Source organism: Enhydra lutris, unplaced genomic scaffold (assembly GCF_002288905.1).
Source record: "Enhydra lutris kenyoni isolate GAN:26980312 unplaced genomic scaffold, ASM228890v2 scaffoldscaffold2, whole genome shotgun sequence".
Taxonomy (NCBI): domain Eukaryota; kingdom Metazoa; phylum Chordata; class Mammalia; order Carnivora; family Mustelidae; genus Enhydra; species Enhydra lutris.
The window spans coordinates 31,220,879-31,246,028 of NW_019154086.1; the positions used below are offsets into that span (position 1 = coordinate 31,220,879).

The 25,150-nt window shown below is 32.6% G+C and overlaps 1 protein-coding gene across 1 annotated transcript in view; it reads right to left on the reverse strand.

The window, feature by feature from the left end:
- Positions 1-25,150, reverse strand: part of LOC111146093 (arginine and serine rich coiled-coil 1) — a 452,933-nt gene that overhangs the window by 324,982 nt on the left and 102,801 nt on the right. The window contains exon 5 of the mRNA XM_022501478.1: positions 1,314-1,487. Within this exon, the coding sequence (XP_022357186.1) occupies positions 1,314-1,487 (174 nt within the window). The remainder of the gene's footprint in view (positions 1-1,313; positions 1,488-25,150) is intronic.

Genomic DNA, 25,150 nt, shown 5'->3' on the forward strand with positions numbered 1-25,150 from the left:
TCTATCCTCTGTTCAAATCTATCATCCTCCTGACTTTCTCCCTCTCTCAACAGATTTCTCTCATATCTTCTCTGATCTTAATTTCACTCTACCACTGTAGCTAACTCAGCCTCCCTATCATTATGGCCAGATATCTGACCCCATTTCCTCTCCTCTAACATTCAACAATCCTTAAAACTAGAAAAAGACAGAACTCAGAATTTTGCAGGACCACAATTGCTCTGTGTGCGTTAAAAGTTGTGAGGTGATTAGGAAAAAGAAAGTCCTATAATAATACTATCCTCTTCCAAAATCTACCACAAATTTATCATTTCAAAGAATCTGCAAGGTTGATATAGTATCACTGAAACCTGGAAATAAAAAATAAACACACAGACAACTGTGAAAAAGAAAAGAATGAGAGTCGAGTTCCATATCCTTTAATAAATTTAATTCTTCAGAGAATCAAGAGCTCAAGGAACTACATTTAAGATCCTGACAAGCTCTTTAACACTGAAAACTGATACATTACAGAGAAACACTTTTGTACTGAAGTATTAAAGTGAGTATATAGGGAGTGTTAGAAGACTCACAAAGGGGGATAAATTCTAAGATGTTCTACTTCATATAATAAAAGGGCCCAATGTCAGTTTTGGATAAAACAAATAAGAAGCCATAATTCAAACTACAAACCAAGATTTTGTTTCATTTTAACATTTTCTAATATAAGAAATAGTTATAAATGGCTTTCAATCTCCAACTGGACAAAGTTGGACTGTTTCAATAATATTGATTCCAGAAAAAATAAATTCTGGGTCTCACACACACATATATTAACTCTAACAGACACACAAACACACCCTTAACACTGGTCAAGTCTCATTCTATATAGAAAGAGGCCTAACCAGTAGTAAATCACATGGTTCCTTACCTTTGTTTCACCTTTACCCTTTTCCCCTAACAGCTTTACAATAAATTAATAGACATTTTTAATCATGAACTAGTCTTTAAATTTTAAAATCATATTCATGATAAGGAAATTGATTGTGGAACTTTCCTAAAGAATTATGTAACTTTTCCTTTATTGACATACGAAGCTTTGATAGTGCCATTTATTTTGTGTTTCTAAAGTTTGTTATAGGTCTTCAATGAAAACAGGAATCAAGGAAGCACAGTAAAAATCTGAGATAACCATTTTGATTTATCCTTTCTTATTTATCTAATATATTTTCCTCTTTTGCCAATCTAACAAAAATCTCAGAGAATGAAAATTCAGTTTGAATATTGCCATGGAATCACTGAGTCATTGCTACTTAAGATTTGTTTCAACTCACCCCCGTTTGATGTTGTGTAATTCCTTGTCCTTGCATTTATCCTTCTCCTTTTCTCTTTTCTCCTTTTCTCTGCCTTTACGTCGTTCTCTATCCCGAGATCGACTACGGGTTCTTCGGTGACTGGACCTTTCACTGCTTCGACTGTGGGACCGTGGACGAGGTCTTGACCTGGATCTATATTAAACAGATTTTAATACATTGATTTAGTGTATATTTTGTATTGTGAAATGCAAATATTCTTAGAAACGATGTAAAAGGATTTAGTTTTTACTTATAGATTTGGTAACTTAATAATTGTGTGAAATACGCCATCTGTACAGGGCTCTTTATGAATAAATATGTTGTCAACTTTAGAGGAAATTAAGGTTTAGTCAAAAAATGTCTGCAAGTATAAGTCTTAAAGGTTCAAATCGAGTCTTGATTATTCAAGTCTCCTCAAATAATATAACAAATCTAAATGTACCTAAGTTAATTTCCAAAAATAGTTATCTTCCCTATCTCTGTAATCTCAGCTTCCATATCTATTCAACTTCTTTTCTTATATCTGCTACAATAAAATCATTCTTCTCCTCTACCCTTATCCAGCTAGTCTTTGTATTAAATAACAGTATGAAGTAGGATATACTATGGTTTTTTAAAAAGTAAATATTTCAAATCCTGCTTACAGTACTAGAAGGAAACCTCTACCAGACTGGTTATCTTATAGATAACTATAAGAAACCAACTATCTAAAGGCACTACTGGAAACTTGACCAAAGGAAGGCAGATTCCTATAGGGGGCCAACACCTGGGAAAAGAACAGAGCAATAAGAAAGTTTCCCATTTTATGTCAGCCTCTTTTCTGAAGGTGAGGCTAAGTCTGGGCCATGCAGGGCAGCTAAAGCTCCAACAGAAAACTTCAGGATTTCTGTCCTAAAAAAAAACAAAAACCAACCAAACCAAACCAAAACAAACAAACAACAACAACAAAACCAGAAGAAAGACTCAGAACAACCACTGCAAATGGAAAATGAAAGGGGAATCCAAAAAAGGAGTGAGAAGAGGAAGCCAAAAATTCTAGATGTAAACACTACTCAAATCCGGGGCTGAACTCTATATCACGCATAGGAGGGGAAAACTCCACAGACAGCTAAGGATAAAAGAACTGAAAACATCCAATGTCCCTGAAGAGACAGGATTTTTACAATTTTAATTCAACTAACTTAATTTTCTGCTAAAGCAAATAAGGAAATAAACAAAATCAATATTCTTCAGAGGAATATAACAGAATGCAGCATATTAAAAAATGTGACATTCATCATGTCCAGGATAAAATCCAAAATTACTAGGTAATAAAACAAGGCATGAAAAATGTGATCTAACTCAAGAGAAAAGACAGTCAATGGAGATTAACCCTGAGATAAGCCAAATCTTAGAGTTAGCATAAGGATTTTTCAAAAGTATAACTATGCTTGCAACAAATACAAAGAAATCTCAGCAGAAAAACTAGAAAATGAAAAGAATAGAAATTCTGTAACTAAAAAATACAATAACTGAAATTTAAATTATCCTGAATGAGATTAAAGTCTATTAATCACTAATGAGATTAGTAACAACAGAGGAATTTGTATACTTGAAAATAAATCAATCAAGATTACCCAATCCAAAGAACTAAAAGGAAAAAAGACTGTCAATAATAAAAACAGATCTCCCAGGATCTCTGTGACAATATCCAAATGTCTAACATGTTTATTTAAACCCAGAAGCACAATAAGATAGAAAACAATTTTTTTTGTAGGGGCCAAAATTTCCCCCAATTTAGTGACAGACAGATTTTCAGATCCTGGAAGTTTAGTGAATGCCAAGATAAATAAGGAGAACCATGACTATTGATGAAATTGATAAAAACTAAAAGTAAAGAGAAATCTTGAAAGCATTCAAAAAAAAACTGACACATTACAATCAGGAAGGAGAGTAATGATATCCATTACTGCTGGCTTCTCCTCAGATAGAGTATAAATCAGAAGACAGTGCAGCCTGCTTAAGATTCTCTCTCCCTCTCCCTCTGCCCTGCCATGCCTTTACTTTCTCTCTTAAAAAAAAAAAAAAAAAAAAAAAAAAGTCTTGTCCAAATGAATCAAAAGCCAACACACAACTACATGCTATCTACAAGATATTTACTTTAAATATACAGACACAGGTTGAAAGTAAATGGCTAAAAATAAATATATCATGCAAACAGTAAGCACAGGAAGGGTAGAATGAATATATTGATATCAGATAAATTAGACTTAAGAAACTAAAAGTATCACCAAAAAAAAAAAAAAAAAAGGATACTTCATCATGATCCAAGGATTGATTCATAAGTAGAAATCATATGAAATATTTATCTGACCATAAGAAAATTAAACTAGAGCTTAATAACAATAAAATATCTAGAAAAATAGAGAAATTAAATATTCTTCTAAATAATTCATTAGAAATCACAAGAAAAATTAGAAAATATTTTGAACTGAATGACAGTGAAAATACAACATAGGAAAATTTGTAAGATGAGCTAAAAGCAATGTTTAGAGGTAATCTTACAGCTGTAAATGTTTATATTAAAAAAGAAAGGTCTAAAATCAAATAACTTTTCATCTTATGATGCTAGAAAAAGAAAAGCAAAAAGTAAACCCAAAGTAGGTAGAAGGAAGGAAACATTAAAGAACAAAAATCAATAGACTAGAAAGCAATAATGAAAAAAAGCCAAAATCTAGTTCTCTGAGAATACCAACATATTTGATAAATCCCTAGCTAGACTAAACAAGCAAAAAAGAAAGAGCAAACACAAATTACTCTCCCAAAAGATGATAGAGAGATTGCATAAATAAGTCCTGGGTATTTAGGACATATGTAGGTCTTGAAGAGAATTACATGGGTTGCAATGATAGTAATGCCTATCTCCTTTTATCCCTAACAGGTTTATTCAGTGAATGAAGAGCAGTATTATCCAATAAGGACACACAGTTTTTAATATATGATTTTGAGAAATTATAATATTTCTTGCTATGATAAAAACATGGGTTTAATATCCTAATTTATAAAAATTAAATTTCTATCATTTTCTCTTTAAGTTCGATTGCTCCCTCTCTTAATTTTGACACAGGACTTCTTTGCACATAAAGTTTTAATTTACCCTGATAATTTATTTCCCCCACAAATGTTAGTTAATTCATTTCTAATTAATTTTTTTTATTATATGTTAATATATAGGAATTTTAGCAGATTATTCTAAAATCTTTGAACAATAATCATATACAATTTAAAGTTTTCTAGTAGAAGAAAGTAATAATATTAAAAATGGAGAGGGCCCTTTTTGTCATAGCCTCAGCCACTATACATATATATTTTATGTATATACATAGAGTATATTATTTTAACTTGGTTCTACATTGTTCAGGACCAAAATATGATTCTTGTAATTAGTTTTCATTTAACTAGTGAAAATGCGGAGTACAAAAGATGAGTTAACATAAGTTTAAACTCTAACAACAAAACTAAGTTTCTTTTTTTTTTTTTCTTTTTTTTTTTTTTTAAGATTTATTTATTTGACAGAGAGAGATCACAAGCAGGCAGAGAGGCAGGCAGAGAGAGAGGAGGAAGCAGGCTCCCTGCTGAGCAGAGAGCCCGATGCGGGGCTCGATCCCATGACCCTGAGATCACGACCTGAGCCGAAGGCAGCGGCTTAACCCACTGAGCCACCCAGGCGCCCCAAGTTTCTCTTTTTTAATGAATCTTTAATGTAAGCTTATTTCTTGGTGGTTTGCCTTTTTGTCAAAAAATGCAGTTTGACAAAAATGTGCAACCATTTGTGGATTACAAATGTGGTGGATTTGGGTAAAAATCATGTTTTTTTTACTGTATCTTAAAAAACAGAGGTATCTGTTATTAATACACCCAAAGTTATACAAGTATTTATTTAAAAAAAAAATAAAGGATTTCTTATATAGTGGTGTCCTCAAACAAATTATTTCCTCTCTGGGCATCTGTTTCCTTATCCAGAAAAGGGGAATAATAACTACCTTTCAGGGTTACCTAACTGAATTGTGAGATAGCAGACAAGTGATTTAGGAGCCCACAGGCACCAACAAAGACATAACTGAGGGATGTGCTAATATGAATGAATGAGTCAAATCTGAATTGGAAGCATACTAAGTATGTTTCCCTCACACTATAGCTAATCCAGTAAAGAGGAGCATTTTGATTTTGATAGACCTTTAAAATCCTAAAGCTGGTATAAGGATTACTCAAGTCTCAATATACTTCTTTTTTAAAGGAAGGTAAGTAACAATAACCTTGGCCAACAATCCATGTTTTCTCCACAGGAAACCCACAGGAGCCAAATACATGATCTTCCCAGATTTACTATTAACAAGAAAATCACATCACCTATCATACAAGCCTCTGAAGAATAAAAGGGGATGTTTTTGAGAGTTAAGAAGGGCACAGTAACATAAAGACAACAGGCCTAAATTGGCACTGTCCCAGAAAAACCAGAAAGTAGGATTACTCCATCACCATAACAGCAAAGCCAGATATTACAATTAGAGGCCTTCTACCAACTACTATCTGCCCACTCTCCTCTAGCACTTACTTTCCAAATCTCTAGTTCTCCCAAAATCCCCAATTCATAAAAAACACAATTATCTCCCAACTCATCTCATGGTTATCCCTAGAACAAAGATTCCATTCCATTCCATTATGACTGCCATTCTCCAAAACACCTTGCTCATTATTTACCATATGTGAAAATATGCAACCCATGCCATTTTGGAAGATTTTTCCTATAAATGTTGCTGATGTGGCTCAAAGAACTATGATAGCAACAGCAGATCTATAAATTAAGCTCTAATGATATCAAATTTAAAGAAAGTAACAAGTTTTAAAATACCACAGTATGCAATATAAGCTATGAGGCTTTTCTCCTCTGATGTCTTAATGTTTGTTATTTTAATTCTCATATTGTAGGCCTCTTAATTTTGCTTATAGGCTACAAGAAGCAAAAAATTACTCCAGAGAGAATATATGGGGAAAAGATAAGTCCAAAACACAGGCAAAATAACATTATTAAAGGCTGTTTAAAAGGACCACAAAATCAAAGATTTAAAGTGAATTAAGCTGCTAACTTTTTAGTTGTTACGAGAATTACTTTATGTAATTTTGAGTAAAATGCATATCTTAGACATATGAACAACTCCATTTACTTTATTAAGTAACTTAAACTGTATATTTGAAGGATTGCCCATCAAGAAGAAAGTAACAGAACACAGTAAAGAGATTTCCTGCCCTGACCAAACAAAAAAGTTAAAGAAACTACACTAAAATTTAAGATGTTATTTGTCCTTTATTCCTTAAATAAATACGCTTCTGATAAATCACTCTAGAAATCTCTAGAGTACCATAACCAAAATGGAGATATATTATAAAGCAAGAAACATCTGATAAAAAATGTGGCACTCTAGAACACACAATATATAAGCAATAAATGGACAGCAAGATGTCCTATTATACCAGATAAATGCTTTCAATATCTACAGAATAGAACAATCACCATAACATACCTACATAAAATGAATTACTGCCCTCAAAAACCAATATGTCAAGTTTTTTAATTGACTAATAAGTTCTAAACACATGTAATCAAAACAAATATCCTAATATTTTATCTTTCAAAAAAAATAACTACAATACTTCAAGTAGTCTCTTAAGTAGAGTTCTGTAAATAAAGACTATATTTACCATAAAGTAAAACTATCCTTAAATTAAATTTTAAAATTATACATTGAATAAATTAACATGAATTCCAAGTCAGGATGACATTTTGAGCATGAACATCTACTTTCACACCCAACTGAAATCTAACTAAAACCATAACCACAAGGGGAATTTTTTTAAAAGGATGTACACTCTAAGAAAGAAATATACTATGAAAAGGGAAGTGTCCACTGGTGGCTCAGGGCTCCATAAAGTAAGATGTCATGGAAGGATCTGAAAACAAACTTAATTTTTCCCATAAAGTTCCCTATTTATTAGATAAATTCCATTTCACTGTATTAATAATGTACTGTGCCACTCAGGAAACCTTGTAAGTCACCTAAAACCTTCAGTCCATTCACAGAATTGCCTATTACTACTGATCCAGGAAAATTCTGCACATTATCATGAAAAACAACAACAAAAGGAATCAACATCCATACAAAGCAACTACAGTTGAGCCTTGAACACAAGTCTGAACTGTGCGGACTACTTATATGCAGATTTTTTTCAATAGATGCAGTAGAGTACTGTAAATGTATTTTCCTTATGATTTTCTTAATATTTTCTTTTCTCTAGCTTACTTTATTATATGAATACAGTATATAATATACAAAACACGCACTAACCAATTGTTTATGTTACAGTAAGGCTTCTGATCAACAGTAGGATATTAGTAGTTAAAATTACTAGGGAGTTAGGGAGTCAAAAATTTTATGTGGATTTTTGACTGCATGGTGGATTGCCACCCCAAGAGTCAACAATACTTAAAAAAAAAAAAAAAAGTTAGACTAAAATATGTCCCACAAAAATACCCATGAAGCAGAGGAGACTATAATATTCCAACATTAAATACAGCATAGAATGGGGTGCCTGGGTGGCTCAGTGGGTTAAGCCTCTGCCTTCGGCTCAGGCCATGATCCCAGGGTCCTGGGATCGAGCCCCACATCGGGCTCTCTGCTCAGCGGGGAGACTGCTTCCCCCACTCTGTCTGCCTGCCTCTCTACCTACTTGTGATCTCTCTCTCTCTGTCAAATAAATAAATAAAAATCTTTAAAAAAACATAAATATAGCATAGAATAAGAGACACAGTGTTAGTGATAAAGATTCAAGAAAAAGAAAACTTCCAAAAAATAAAAGTAGCAAAAACAACCAGAAAAAAGTAATAGAAGAGGTAGACAATGAACATCCAACTTAACTGAGGCTACAGAAATAGGAAAAAAAAAAAGATAACAGAACTAACATTCACTTTTAGTTCCAAGAACACTTTGGAACTAAAAGATTCTATATGTAGAAAGGGTCCACTGTGTATCTGGGGAAATGGATTAACCATAGTCAACTCTTGAGTTATACCCTAATGAAGTTACTGCATATTTACAATAAAGAGAAAAGAATACTCTGATTAAGTCAATAACAATGAAAGGAAGTCACACTGGCAAAAATCTTCTCAAATGCAAGATAAATAGGAAAACAATGGCTTTAATTTTCCTTGAGGAGCTCAAGGGGGGAAAAGTGTGTTCACAATGTTATATCTAGTCAAGTTATCCTTCAAGTATCAAAGCTATAGAAAAAAAGTGATGAAAGTACTGATTTATGTTAGACTCTATTAAGTCAAGGACATGCTACAATTTTCAGGTTAAGCACTCAAAGCACTTACATTAAAAGAATGTAAGCTAAAAGCTAATAAGAAAATGCAATAACATTAAACCAAAGAAGGTGAGAAAGAAGGGGGAAAAAGTAAATGGATTGGAACAAACAGAAAACAAAGAAGAGAGATTTAAATCCAAATATGACAGTAACCAATAAACAGACTAAATAGCTCAACTGAAAGAAAAAGGCTGTCAGACTGAAAAAAGCAAATTACAGACAGCTTTCAAAATGAACACATTAAATATAAAACAAAGCATGAAAGTAAAAGTATGAGAATATACTGCAGCACTAAAAAAAGAAAAACAATGAGATTACATCAATATCAATAGATTTCAACATAAGAAATATTTGTAGAAATAGAGACATTTCACAGTGACAAGTTCACTCCAAAAAGAATACAAAACAATTCTGAACTTGCAAATCTACAATCGGGATTTGTCTGTGAGTTCTCTCAGTACTAATAAGCAAGTGTTAAAAGGGAGGAAAAGGTTAAGATATAGAAGATTTTAACAAATGATAGCTAAATTCACTTATTTAACTGCATCCCAAGACTCTGAAATATTCATTCTAAACAAGTATGTCTGCTATATTTCCTAAAATAAATCTATGATGTACCATAAAGTTAATCTCAATACATTTCAAAAACTGAATGGTGTTCAGGTGTGCCTGCTGGCTCATCCATACAGCATGTGACTTTGATCTCAGGGTTGTGAGTTTGAGCACCACAATGAATATGACATTACTTAAAAATAAAATATTTTCTTTGTTAAAAGATTTTATTTATTTATTTGACAGAGACACAGCGAGAGAGGGAACACAGACAGGGGAAGTGGAAGAGGGAGAAGCAGGCTTCCCGCTGAGCAGGGAGCTGGCTGTGGGGCTCGATCCCAGGACCCTGGGATCATTATCTGAGTTGAAGGCAGCCGCTTAACAACTGAGCCACCCAGGCACTCCTAAAAATAAAATCTTTAAAAAAAAAAAAAAAAAATGAAAGAAGTTCAGATTATGTTCTCCAATTACAGTGAAATTAAGCAAGAAAAAAACAAGACAACTAGAAAAACCTCTAAGTGTTTGTAAATATTTTTTTCAATATAAACCATGGGAAAGATGAAATTATAGTGGATATTTTAAAAATATTTGAACTGAATAAAAACTAAAATGGCATATCAAAAATATGTAGGCTAACTAAAGCACAGTAAAGATAAAAATTCATAGCATTAAAAACACATCAGAAAATAATAAAGCTAAAGTAAATAATATAAGCAGCTATTTCAAAGAGTTAGGAAAAAACCAGCAATTATACTCAAAATAAATAAAAATAAAAGCAAAAGTTAATGAACTAGAAGAACAGTTGATTTTTTTAAAAGACTGATAAAGTTGATAAACTCTCTGTGGAAATGACAAAAAAAATAGAGAAATCACAAATAAAATAATATTATAGTTAAGTGATCTTTCTCACACAAGGATGTTAAAAACTATGGGAACAGCCATCTCACCACACACAATTAGAAAAGCAGGCAAAATGTAGGAAACAACTATTTCAGACACTGAACAATAAGGTAGCACAAAACTGTGATTCCCCAAGAAAAGGGAAACAAATAAGGGAACCCTAGGAGTGCCCCAGCTTACTGCCTTGAGGAAATTTCCAAGCCACAAAGCAAGGGGAGGGAACCCAAACAGAGCTTTGAAGATTTGCTGACTTAAAGAGATACAGGAGACCTTCAAGGAGGCCAAGGTAGAATTTTTAAGACCTTAGAAGGAAGTTGAACAGAGAAAGAGGGATCCAGAAATCTGCAGTGGGCTCTCCTAGATCTTGTGACAAGTTCTAATCTGTAGATACATGAGGTGAAGTTCCATGGGACAAGGGAAAAATACAGTGGAAAGCAACAGAAATCCTGAGTAGCATGAGGGGGAAGAAATAGTGTTCCACCAGCCAGAGTGGGGACACACTGTACATGAGGTCCTGTACAGAGTCAAGTATTGATACTTGAGCGAAATAAGCCACACAGTAAAGAGGCATTCTGTTAATGAAGCTTAAAAGCAAGCCTTGATATTGGCAAAACACCATCTGAAGAAGTGAGACCATGGCCACATGAGGGTGTATTATAGTCTTCTGTTTTAGTGGATGCTTAAAATTTTCCAAAGGTTAAAAAAATTATTTGAAACTTCATTTATAAGTTTGTTATTTAAAATTCACCATACAAATCACAATGGTTTTTCAACCCAATTCACTAAGCCTACTGACAGAAAGTACCTGAAAACTTATGCCAAAAGACCATCTCAAATACAACCACCAACGATAATGCTATTTCTTTGGAGAAAACATACACAATTCTGAATTTTAAGTAAGATGAATTCAGTGGGTGAATATTCCTCAGCTTTGGTCAGTAATGGACCCTACATCTGCCTCAGAGCAATCTATCTAGATCAGTCAAGTTGCCAACTATTCTAAACTGGAGAACCAAGATCAACTGTCCTCACCAGGGGCAGAGGATCAAGCCTCTAGTTGTGGTAGATCAAGTGACTGTGAATAGGGGTTGCTTGTATATTCCTGACACAGTAATTCCCTATCTATAAGGCCCCAGCTGAAATGTTTCTTATCAAAATTCCTGATACATTTATCTGGACCTATAACTGACATCAAGTTTTACAACAGACTTAACAGAATTCAAAGCTGGTAAATAAAAGTCAAAACCAATTCCTCATTTACCATGATAGTTTATGCTCTAAAATATGCGTAATAATATGCTTATTATATCTCTTATTTAGCAATGTTATAGGGTATAACATTGTTCCCTATTATGACTAAGTATCTTCTACATGCTAAGAAGCATGATGGCTGTATTCATCTATCTTATCTTTTAATTCTCCACAGTATTTAACCATATACTTGCTCTTCAGGTATTTGGGGGATTTTTTCTTGTTTTGGGTGGAGGTGAGTGGGTTTTGTTTTGTTTTTTTTGGAGCTTTTGGTATTTTTGTGTTTTGGTTTTTTGTTTTTTTTTTTTAGTTGGTTAGTTGGTTTGGTTTGGCTTTTGCTCTGAGAAAACTGAACTCGCAACTTTTCAGAGTTCACAGGGCTAAATGTGTGATGGAGCTGAAATTTGAACCCAGGTTTCTCCACATCCTGTCAACTACAACACATTACAAGTGAGATCTGATTGCAGTATCATTTTCAAATAAACTCCATAAGAAAATAAATATCTATACAAACTCACTTCCAAAATATTACCAAATGATTTAAGTCCAACTTATTACAGGTAGATCCATTCAACTAAGTGTCTTAGAATTCTCATCATGTCAATCTTCAAAAATTCCTAATCATCATCTCTAGTCCCACAATTTTTAAAGGAAGATATTAAAAGATATAATGGGGAAGAGGGGGGAAAAAAAGCAAAAGAGAAATGCAGAATGCCAGTGCCTCCCCCCTAAAAAAGCATATAACCCACCCACTATGCCAAAGGTTAAGTCATTTAGTCAAGTTCAAAGATCTTCAAAGACTTCTTAGATCCAGATAAGCCCATATGTTACCAAAATTCTCAGAAAAAGCTATTACTTTCCAATCTGCTTCTCATGTTTAAGACACAGAACACACAGATGCTTGGCATCACTCATCAGCCTTCCTAAATTTTCACACCAGATAATCAAGGTTCACCAATAACTTTCCTATCTAAAAATCTCAGAAATGTCTTTATTCCATCACTGCCTAGTTCACTTGTTAAATCTGAAAGTAACTATAAAAGACCATTCAGTTACTGTACAATAAGTGTTAATTTGCTAATTTCTTCACAGGTAATCAATTAAAATGTAAAATATTGGATAAAATTAGTTGCACTAAATTTAACAGCTGTTCCATAAGCATAATTAGTTTCACAAGGGCCATATGTATTCTGAACAGAGACAGAGTTGAAACAAACAGACAGATTTTAAGCAAGTTTGAGAAAATCTGCATTTAATTAGCAGGTGGGCACTACAACTGCATAACGTTTTTATACATTTATATTTATGAAGTGACAGAAGATCTAAAGGCTTTTTAAAATGGCGTTTATTGTTTGAATGGGAACTGTTTTGCTGCATGCTAAAGTGATTTAAGTCCTTATAGCTCTGCTTTGAAAAAAATCATAAATGGTGAAAGAAAACATGTGGAAAACTGTAAAACTAGAAAGAATTTGCGACAAAAAACAGATACACATACCATAACTAAAAGGAAACTACACTTAATTAAATGTACACTACATCTGGAATATCAGCCTAATAAAACGTGAAACTATTAATTTTCATTGTTCTAAAGGAAATGAGGTCAGTGTCATTTAATAATTCCTCCAATTACATTGGACTAACTCATTGGACTGTATGTTCTGGATACCATCTAATCTTAAGATACTATATACTTTATAATATCCTTAAGTTAAACTTTTTAAATAAAGGCATTTAAATTAAAGGAGTAAAAGAATAAAATCAGTAAATGAAATTCTTTAGCAGCTGGTAGCTACCGGCATTATATTTTAAACTATATGACTTTTGCATAAAGTTTTTCATGGATGCCCATAATAAGTATGAGATTACACTTGTTAGTTCTTACTAGCACTAAAATCATCACTTTAAGTATATAAGTAGACTGCATACTTTTAAAAATTAAAATGTTTACCCAGCTAATAATTTCATTAGTAGGCTATATCCATCATTATATTTAAATATTATAAAAATGTTATTTTTTTGAAGGCAAATGTTTTAAGAAGTCCTTAATTAACAGCGTAATATTTGAAAAAGAAAATGATAATTTTCCAAAATAAAACAGAAAATTGAAGCAAATTCCTGCACTGTCTGTATGTGTGGGGAAGAATTAGAGAAGAGGGGAGTGCTTCCTTATCAACTAAGTGAATGTAAAAATCTTAATATTTCTTCACCTAGCTAAACAATGTACCATCCCACTTAGGTATCAAAGATACTATATTTCAAATTTTTTCTTTAAAAAGAAAAATGAAAAAAATTAAATTAGTAAACATGAATTTATATTTTAGCATCCTATTTTTGGAAATAAATATGAACTTGGCACACTTTCTAATTTGCAATACTTAAATCTCTACATGAAAATTTTTAAGTGTCATGGAATCCTTACAACCCAAACAATCTTTTTAATAACAAATTTGATTATAAAATCAAACTCTGATAACTTCATGTGTTCTATAATTAACATTAATAATTACTTCATATTCAAAAATAAAACAGAAAAATATAGATCACTTTGCCCCAAAATAATTAAGTTTTTTTCAATTAAAATTTTCTGTTAAAAGAATACTTCCTTATTCCTAATAGATAAAAAATAAAGAACAAAAATCTTAACGTACTTCAATTATGTAGCAAATTTCATGATTTTTAAAGCTGAAGGAAAATCTAAAGACACTGAACAGTTTAAAGTTATTTACAAAAAAATATTTTTAAATTATTTTTTAAAAGCCTCAAGTGACTTGCTACCAGATTTCATTCAATGCAAATACATAAAACATAAAACTTAAATGGACAGACTGATGGGTTTATAATCAGACTGTATTCTGCTGCCTTCCATTAGGATTTCCAATTCTTTGTTTTTTGCTGCTCTTCCAAACTGTGAACAAGTAGTGCAACAAAGGCAATTAACATTAATAATCAGAGAAAACAAGACACCTACAGCATGAAACTTTCCTCAATACTCAACATATAAGTGAAAACCAGGATGGCTACATCCAGCATTAATGTGTACTGTATTATACTGAATTGTATGCTCAGGTACAAGATGAATCCTTGAAACTGAGGTATGTCATATTAGTTTATTCCTGATTTTGAATGAGTACTCTAAAAATAATCCTAATGTACTGTATGGTGAATAACATAATTTAAACAAATCCTAGTGTGGTCTCTCCCCCTATAAACACAAATAGGAAGCAAGGGAGATTTTTTTAAAGAAACTATGTATTTAAAGTCTTATTCCAATATACAAGAAGAAACAAAAGCAAGATAATGTGTAAGAATGTTTTAAATAGTTTTATCAAAATTCTCAAAAGTCATACTTTTTCCTGGTTTCCCCCTAGATCTTTACCCTGAATGTTTCCAGAGTGATGTGATAAAGGTATTTACAAATTCAAGTTCAAAATGCAGTATAAATAATTGATTATATACTACTGGAAACAGCATCAACAAGTAAAGAAAGATGGGAGCCCATCTCAATAGAACAGAGAAGGTGTGGAATTTAATCAACAATAAAACTAAAAAAAATCTTTAGGCTCATATTCAAACTTAAAATTAGCATTTTACTGTTTACAATTATATAATTTCTTTTCTCTTCAAAGGTTCTTGGTAAAAAGAAATGGTTTCAATACATAATTATTTCTATTTTAAGCTGGCATTTTCCTTTTTAAACAAGACAAGCAAAAACACAATTTCCTAATTAAATCAATATTAAAATGGATAGCCCATAAGTTCACTAGAAGAACAAATTAAACAGATAATACAAAAGTACTTCTTTTTTTTAATCATTCATTTCCCTTTCACTACTGATGAAGGGAAGAGGAGGCTACATATTTTAAGAAGTAACTTTGAAAAAAAAATAGGGTAACTTTGTAAGTATCTTTTTATTTGGTACTGGAAAAAAAAAAGAATATTTTTTTTATTTTTTTTACCGGAATCCTGACGTGAGCTGAAGGCAGAGGCTTTAACCCACTGAGCCACCCAGGTGCCCCCCCCAAAAAAAGAATATTAAAACCCACTTTATTCTCTTGAAAATAAGATTAATAAAAACCAATTTATTCTCTTAAAAATTATTTTTTTAAATACTCAAATTATCACCCAGAGCTTTCTTTATAGATAAACAAAAAGTAAGCTACTTTCCAATTAAATTACTTACATTTATTTGCATTAATAGAGATTAATGTGGAGGAAGTGTTAGAGTTAGAAGCAGTGACAACTCACAACCTATTTATAAAAGGAGAATGGATAAAAATAGAACTACCTGACAATCTAGTAATTGCGCTACTGGTTATTTAGCCCAAAAAACCACAAAAACACTAATTCAGAGAAATAGATGTACCCCTACCTTTATAGCAGAATATTCGAAATAGCCACATTACGAACGCAGCCCAAGTGTACATCAACAAATAAATGGATAAATAAGATGGTGGGAGGGGGTGTACAACGGAATATTATTCAGCCATAAAAAAGAATGAAATCTTGGTATGTGCAACATGGATGGAGCTAGAGGATATAATCTAAGTGAAATAAGTCAGTCAGAGAAAGATAAACATCTTGATTTCAGTCATATGTGGAATTTAAGAAACAAGACAAACAAGCAAAGGAAAAAAAGGGGGGGGCAAGAAACAGACTCTCTTAACTACTGAGAACAAACTGCTGGCTACCAGAGGGAGGGGGATAGGGAGATGAATGAAAAAGGTGATCGGGATTAAGAAAGTGCACTTGTCATGATGAGCACCAGATGTTGTATAGAAGTGCTGAATCACTATACTGTACACCTGAAACTAATGTAACTCTGTATGTTAACTATATTGGAATTAAAATAAAATAAAAAATAATAAAAAGGAGATAACCAGAATATACTTAAAAATTAGACACTGGAACTACCAAATCAGATTACTATGGGAGTATCTAGTGTACTAGTCAAAAATGCAGCTTATAGCGTTATCATACAGTTCAATATACCACGCCGTAACTGATATTCACAAAGGGCCCAAGTCATTAGCAAAAACAGAATACAACTGCACTTGAACTTCCTTTTCAAAAAACAAAAAACTGCAACTCATAAAAACTAAAACCTGAAATACCTATCCTTAGGCAGGAATATTATCCAAAACATATTAAATCAGAAAAAGAATTCTAATTATTATTGAACCTTTCTTTCCTTTGAATGCAAAGTACTGAACCTGGAGAAAAAAAAAAAAAGCTTAAAATAAAAAAACAGTTTCCACACAAACTCTCAAAGTATTTTCCATTAACACTTAGCCTACAGTATTAACTCTTAAAGTCTGAAGAAACCTAAGACTGCCTTGCATACTCATGTTTGGACCTGAGTAATCCAGACTCCAGAATACCAAGAAAGGTATCTTATGAAGGGTTTTAAAACAAAGTTTATAATCTCATGCATACTGACAAGCCAGTATGAATCCCAGTTGGGGTTTCCCCAACACACTAAGAAAGGTATTTATAAAATTAGTTCACGTTCATTACATGTCAGTTATATATTTGACATTGTGAACTTTATAACGATTTGTGACTAATGTATAAAACTGAAAAGACAAAAAAAAATTAAAAAAGTAAATTGAGAAGACAAAAACACACCAAACACCTTCCTGCCTTATGCCATTTGCATTGGCTCTTCCCACTGTCTCAACACTGCTTTCCCAAGCATATCAGACTCCTTTACTCCTCAAATCTTTATCCAAATGTCATCTTTTCATTAAACCCTATAATGGTGACTCCACTGAATACTGAAACCTGGCCTCTCCCCCAACATCCACAGCACTCAATTCCCCACACCTTGCTCTATTTTTCTTTTTTTTCACTACATTAAACTTAATATTTATGTTATTTACTTATATTTATTGTCTATTAACTAACCTCCTTGCTAGAATATAAACTCTAAAAAGACAATCTCTTTTATTAACTGACATATCCCAAGCACTTAGCCACAAAGAAGAGACTAAAATATTTGTTAAAAATAAATTCATCTACAACTTCCTTGACTTTTCTCGTTTTCTAATTTAATCTTGCATGATTATTTAATATTTTTTCTTAATAAAGTCATTTAAATATTATTATCTAATCTGTCATTTCCATGTATCCAAATTATCTTACTATTAGGACGTAATGACATCTTGTCTTCCTAATAAAATGGCATATGTACAACTACAAGATAAATTATAATAACACTGTAAACTATTTTTGTTCAAATTTTCATTTCGTCTTTCGCACTATACCAATAACATCTAAGAAAACACATTAAGAAAACTGCAATAGAGTAAATTCTTTTTATCATTAGTTTTCAACAAAACAAATGCATATATTCCTAATTTATGCAAGGAATGAGAAAGTAACCCAGTCTATAAAAAGCCAAAACTTGCAGCATTTTCTCAACTCTGGGATCAATCTGACATCACACACTCCCAAACACACTTACCCTGATGATAGAAATTTCTCTCATGTACCCAGAATTCTTACTCCAAGCCAATCTATGTTATGAAGTTCCAGGAAGGATCCTTACTATGCCACATTTATCGAATTCATTTTGCTCCCTTATCTTAAATGCTCCTCAATACAGTTTATGAAAAGCATTTCATAAACTTTCAGGAATCAAATGAGTTTACTGATCTAGTTCAAGGACTGTCAACCTGGGCCCATCCTCAGTCACCTGAGCTTTTAAAAATAGACTTATGGCCAAAAATAAAAATAAATAAATAAACCATGACCCACACCTCATATCTTATACAAAAATTAACTCAAAGTAGATCACAGACTTAAAAGTAAAATATGAAATTGTAAAATTTCTGGAAGAAAATTGAGGGGAAAGTTTTGGAATCTAGTACTTGGCAGAAAGTTATCAGATTTGATAACAAAAACACAATCCTTTAAGGGAAAAACTGAAAAATTAGATTTCATAAAAATATAAACTTTTGCTCTACTCTGTAAAGGACCCCATCAAGAGAATGAAGAGAGAAGCTATAGATCAGGAGAAAATATTTGCACCACATGTCTGACAAAAACTAACATCTTGAATATATCATGAACTCTTAGAACACAAAAGCTAAAAATAAAACAAAACCCTCAAAACTCATCAGTTAAAAAAAAAAAAAAAAGGAAAATTCCCTGGGAAAATGAAAACGCATTAACAGAAATTTCACCGAAGTCTATATACAGATAACAAATAATCAGACGAAAAGACAAAGATTAGAATCATGGATTTGGGGTTAAAATGGAAAATAAGAGGACACTGAGGTCACTCCATCCCACATTTACAACTAGATATCATCCACGTCCAAAAAAATAAACTGGAAAGCAATCTGAAGACTGGCAGAACAAACTCCACAACTAAATATAAGAAGACAACATATAGTGATAAAAGAAAAAATTTTAAAACCTGCAAGACAAAAGAAGACAGTAACTTAAAAGGGAAAACCCATAAGGCTAGCAGAAGATTTTTCAATAGAAACTTTGCAAGCTAGAAGGGAGTGGGGCATGAGATAAAGTGCTGAATGGGAAAAACTTGTAGCCAAGAATACTCTATCCAGCAAAGCTATCATTCAGAATAGGAGATTAAAAATCTCCCAGACAAACAAACATTGAAAGAGTTCATGACCACTACACTAGCCCTGAAAGAAATATTAAAGGGGACTCTATGAGTGGATAAGAGAGACCAAAATAACAGTATAAAAGTAGGAGACCCAAAAGTGTAAAAATGAATACCTCTGTAAAAAGTCAGTTAAAGAACTGGGTATAAAATATAACAACATGTACCTAAAATTGTGAAGAGCAGAGGACTAAAGAACAGAATCAAACTGAAAGGACCATCAACTTAATACAGACTGCTATATGCAGAAAAGCTTATACACAAACATAATTGTAACCATTTATCAAAAACCACTAAACAACATGCAAAGAATAAAGAGAAAGAAATCCAAATACATCACTAAAAAAATCAGAAAAAAAAAGCACCCAAATACATAAAACAGTTAAAACAAACATAAAGAAACTAATCAATAATAATATAATAATAGTAAGGGACTTTAACACCCCTCTTATATCAATGGACAGGATCAATCTAAAGAGAAAATCAACAAGGAAATAATGTCTTTGAATGACACACTGGAACAGATGAGTTTAACAGATATATTCAGAACATTCTATCCTAAAACAACAGAATACACTTTCTTTTCAAGTGTACATGGAACATTCTCCAGCGTAGATCACATATTAGCTCACAAAACCAGCCCCAACAAATTCAAAAAGATCAAAGCCATACCATGCATCTTTTCTGACCACAAAGCTATAGAAGTCAAAGACTAGAAAAAAATCTTCAAAGACCACAAATTCATGGAGGGTAAATAACATGCTACTAAACAATGAATGGGTCAACCAAGGGGGAAAAAAGAAAAGAAGAAAAAATTTAAAAGTACATAGAAACAGATGAAAATAAAAACATAATGGTCCAAAAACCTCTGGAATGCAGCAAAAGAGATTTTAAGAGAGAAGTTTATAGGAATAAAGACTGCCTCAAGAAGTAAGAAAAAAATGTAAAATAAAGAACCTAACCTCACACCTAAAGGAGCTAGAACAACAAACAAACCTTAAAACCAGCAAAAGGATGGAAACAGTGAAGATTAGAGCAGAAATAAACTATTTAGAAACTAAACTTAAATAAATAAATAAATTTTTAAAAAAAGATCAGTGAAACCAGAAGCTGGTTCTCTGGGGTGGGGTGGCGGGGGGCGGGGGGTGAGTCAGTAAAATTGATAAACCTCTAGCCAGACTTATCAAGAAAAAAACACACAAGGCTCAAAATCACAAATGAAAGAGAAGAAATAACAACCAACACCAGAGAAATACAAATTAAAAGTAAATATTATGAAAAACTATATGCCAATAAATTGGATGAGCTATAAAAAATGGATAAATTCCTAGAAACATATAAACTACCAAAACAGAAACAGAAGAAACAGAAAAACTGAACAGACCAATTACCAGCAAAGAAGATAAATCCATAATCAAAAAATTCCCAAAAAACAATAGTCCAGGACCAGATGGCTTCACAGGCAAATTCCACTAAACATTTAAAGAGTTAATGCCTATTCTTCTCAAACTATTCCCGCCTTCCCCCAAAAAATAGAAAAGGAGGAAAAACTTATACATTCATTGTTTAAGGTGAGCATTATCATGAAACCTAAATCAGAGAAAGATATCATTAAAGGAGGAACCTGGGTGGCCCAGTCGGTTGAGCATCCAACTCAACCTCAGCTCAAGTCTTAACCTCAGGGTCCTGAGTTTAAGGCCTGTGTTTAAACAAACAAATAAATAAATGATAACAAAAAAAGAGAATTATGGACCAAAATCCCTGATGAACATAGATACAAAATTCCTCAACAAAATACTAGGAAGCCCCTATGTTTATAGCAGCAGTATTTATAATAGCCAAGATATGGAAACAACCTAAGTGTCCACTGATTGATGAATGCAATGAATGGATAAATAAGATGTGATACACACACACATACACACACACACACACACACACACACACACACACACACACAGAGCCTATGGAATATCACTCAGCCATAAAAAAGAATGAAATCTTGCCATTTGCAGTAAGAAGGATGGAGCTAGAGTATAATACAAAGCAAAAATAAGTCCATCAAGAATGACAAATACCACATAATTTCACTCATATGTAGAATTTGAGAAACAAAACAAACAAGCAAAGGGAAAAAAGAGAGAGAAAGGCAAATCAAGGAACAGGCTCTTACAAACTCTTAACTACAGAGAACAAACTGCTGGTCACCAGATGGGAGGTGGGTGAAAAAGGTGATGGGGATTAAGGACGGCTCTTGCTGTGATGAGCACCTGGTGTTGTTCAGAAGTGCTAAATCACAATACTGTACACCTGAAACTAATATAACACTGTGTTAACTAGCTAGAGTTAAAATAAAACTTTAAACAAATTGGAACCATAATGAAGTATTACTGTACATCTATCACAAATGGCTAAACTAGAAAACAGCAACAACAGCAAATGCTAACTAGGAAACAGGTAACGTGGACAGCTCATACAGTACCAGTTAGAATGTAAAATAGTATAGCCACCTGGAAAACAGTTTGAGTTTCTTACAAAGCTAAACATGTAACTATGTAGCTAACTTTGTAACTATGACTCAGCAATTATACTCTAGGGCATTTATCCCAGAGAAATAAGGATGTCTTCAAACAAAACCTACACATGAATTATTATAGCAGCTTTCTTCAAAATAGTCCAAACCTGAAAATAACCCACACATACTTCAACATGTTAACAGTTAAACTGTGGTACATCCAAACTATGGAATACTTCTCAGCATAAAAAGAACAAATTATTATTATTTTTTAAATATATATATATATATTTAGATTTTTATTTATTTATTTGACAGCGAGAGATCACAAGTAGAAAGAGAGGCAGGCAGAGAGAGAGAGAGAGAGAGAGAGAGAGGAGGAAGCAGGCTCCCTACCGAGCAGAGAGCCTGATGTGGGACTCGATCCCAGGACCCTGAGATCACGACCTAAGCCGAAGGCAGAGGCTTAACCCACTGAGCCACCCAGGTGCCCAAGAACAAATTATTAATACATGCAACCAACTAGATAAATCTCCGTAGAATTATGCTAACTGAAAAGAGCCAATCCCAAAGTTTCCACACTGGACAATTTATATAACATTTTTAAATGAGAAAAATCATAGAAAAGAAGAACACATTGATTGCTATGGGTTAAGAAGGGGGCACAAGCAAAGGGAAGGATAGGTGGATATGGCTTTAACAGAGCAACATGAGGGACTCTTGTGGTGATATTATGGTTCTCTATTTTGAATGTATCAATGTCAATATTCTGCTTGTGATATTGAACCTCAGTTGTGGAAGATATCATTGGGGAAAATGGAAAAAGGGTACATGGGATCCTTTACTTCTTATACCTGCAAGCAAATCCACATTTATCTCAAAATAAGACATTCAATTAAACAAATACAGAAATACATTGTTCTGTAAGTAGTAGCCAATGCAATGAGAATAAGATTTTAAAAATAAGAGCCATGAGAAGTGGAAATAAAATTCTATTTGCAGACATTATACTTGGAAATCCCAGGTGATATATGGAACTGTTGAATTATTATACACTTAAAACTAATATTACACTGCATGTTAACTGGAATTTAAATAAAGACTTACAAAATAAAATAAAATAAAAAACTAACTCAAACCATCCAAAAAGAATTTCAAAAAGAATTCAGCAAGGTAACAGGATATAAAATTAACATTTTAAAGTCAGTAGCATTCATTGCACAAAGAAGTTAGAAGTCATAATGGATTAAAAAAAAAAAACCCATTTGCAATAGTGATTTTTAAAATAAATATTTAGGAATAAATATAGCCAAAAATGTTCAAACCTAATTAAAAAAGAAAAAAGCAACAAAACTGTAAAGCAATCCTGAAACACACATAAATAAACTGGAAAAAGTGGAAAGAGACCCCTGTCATTCGTTATGCTGTCTCAATTTCATCTTAGTGGCAGTTCTTAAATCAATTTCAAATTTAAGAAAATCCCAATAAAAACTGCAATGAATACTTCTATGGAGCTAAAAAAAAAAAAAAAAAGCTAAATTTCATATGAAAAATAAACATCTAAGAATAGCTAGGAAAACACTAAAAAGTAAACAACTCTCAAAACAGAATAGCCTAATCAGGTATTAAAACATGTTATAACACCTTTATAATTAGAACAGATATGTACTGACACATAATGTACAAACAAACAAAAGGAACAGAACAGAATGTCCAGAATATATATGACTGCATGCAAAAGACTAGTATATAGTAAGGTGGTATCACTGGGGTAAATACTTTTAAAAAACTGATTTAGGGGTAACGATAATTATTTGGAAGAAAATAAAATCAGTTCCACCACATCATATACATGAATAAATTTCAAATGGATTAGAGATGTAAATGCAAACATAAAATTATAAAGTGTGAATTCACCTACAGCTTGGATGCAGAAAAAGATTCTCTGACTATGGTCCAAAATTCCAGGTATGAGACTGTAAATCTGACTCAAAACAGGAGAAAATATTTGCAAATCTATCAGAGGGATAATACTATAATTAAAAAGTAAGTCACAGAACAGAACAAAATTAATTGTTGCTTTCGAGAAACATATATAAAACATGAGGACATAGAAAGTTTGATAGTGTAAAGATGGGGAAAAGATGTACCAGGCAGGGGCGCCTGGGTGGCTCAGTGGGTTGAGCTGCTGCCTTTGGCTCGGGTCGTGGTCTCAGGGTCCTGGGATCGAGCCCCGCGTCGGGCTCTCTGCTCAGCAGGGAGCCTGCTTCCTCCTCTCTCTGCCTGCCTGTCTGACTGCTTGTGATCTCTCTCTGTCAAATAAAAAAAAAAAAGATGTACCAGGCAAACATTAACCAAAATAGTCCCACTGGACAAGCTAGATCTTAAGACCAAATGAATTTACTACAGCAGAAGACAAACATGAAAAGCTTGAGAGAATTATAATTCATATTTGTAGGCATGCATAATAATACAGCCTAAAAATTCATTAATATAAGGAAAGGAGAAATTTTAACAGATAATTCTCAGTAACTAAGGACCGACATACAAAAAGATCAGGACAGCAACAGAATATCTGAAGGAAATGAAAAAATATGCCCTAATCAGTAAATAGGCAATAATTCTACTAATAAGAAAATACACAATTTTTTTTTAAGATCTATATACACCACACTTACAAAGCTTGGCCTTCTATATGCTGGACCATGGAGCTGTCCCTACAAAAGTTAAAGGACTAGAACTGTTCAAAATATATTCACTGAGCGAAGGACTATAATAAAATTACACTAGAACTCAGTAACAGAAGGATAAAACTAAAACAAAAAACAAAGAACACTCTTGCTTGGAAGTTTCAAGATGAACTTCTGAATAATCCATGGATCACAGAAGATACTATGATGGAGATCAGAAAACATCCTTTATTGAACAATAATAATAATAATCCATGAAACTTACGAGACACAGTTAAAGTTGTGCTTAGAGAAAAATGTATAACCATATATGGACATGTTAAGGGAAAAAAAGAATAAAAACAAATGATGTAAGCATCCACCTCAAGAATTCATTAAAAAATGACCAGCAAATAAAATCCAAACAGAGGAAGAAAATACTTCAAGCAAAAGTTAATAATTAGAAAATAAACAAGAGAAAAGGCAGTAAAACAAAGTTAATTTTTTTAGGGTACTATTTATTTTAATGTCTTTTAACTTGAAAAAATAAATCTTATCTGCTCTACTATTTTTAAATTTTATCATATATTTTATTGCACTTTCTTCAGGAAACTTTTGCTCTGTAACTAATAATGACATATTTTCTTTTTTATATAATTTTCTTATGTTAATAGTTTGAAAAAACCTTAAAATTTGATGAATCCTAGAATGGGAGAACCCAGAAATAAACCCACACTTCTATAGTCAATTAATCTATGACAAAGGAGGCAAGAATATACAATGGGGAAAAGATAGTGTCTTCAATGAACAGTGTTGGGAAAACTGGACAAGTACATGCAAAAGAATGGAACTGGATCACTCTTTTTTTTTCAAAGATTTTATTTATTTATGTGACAGA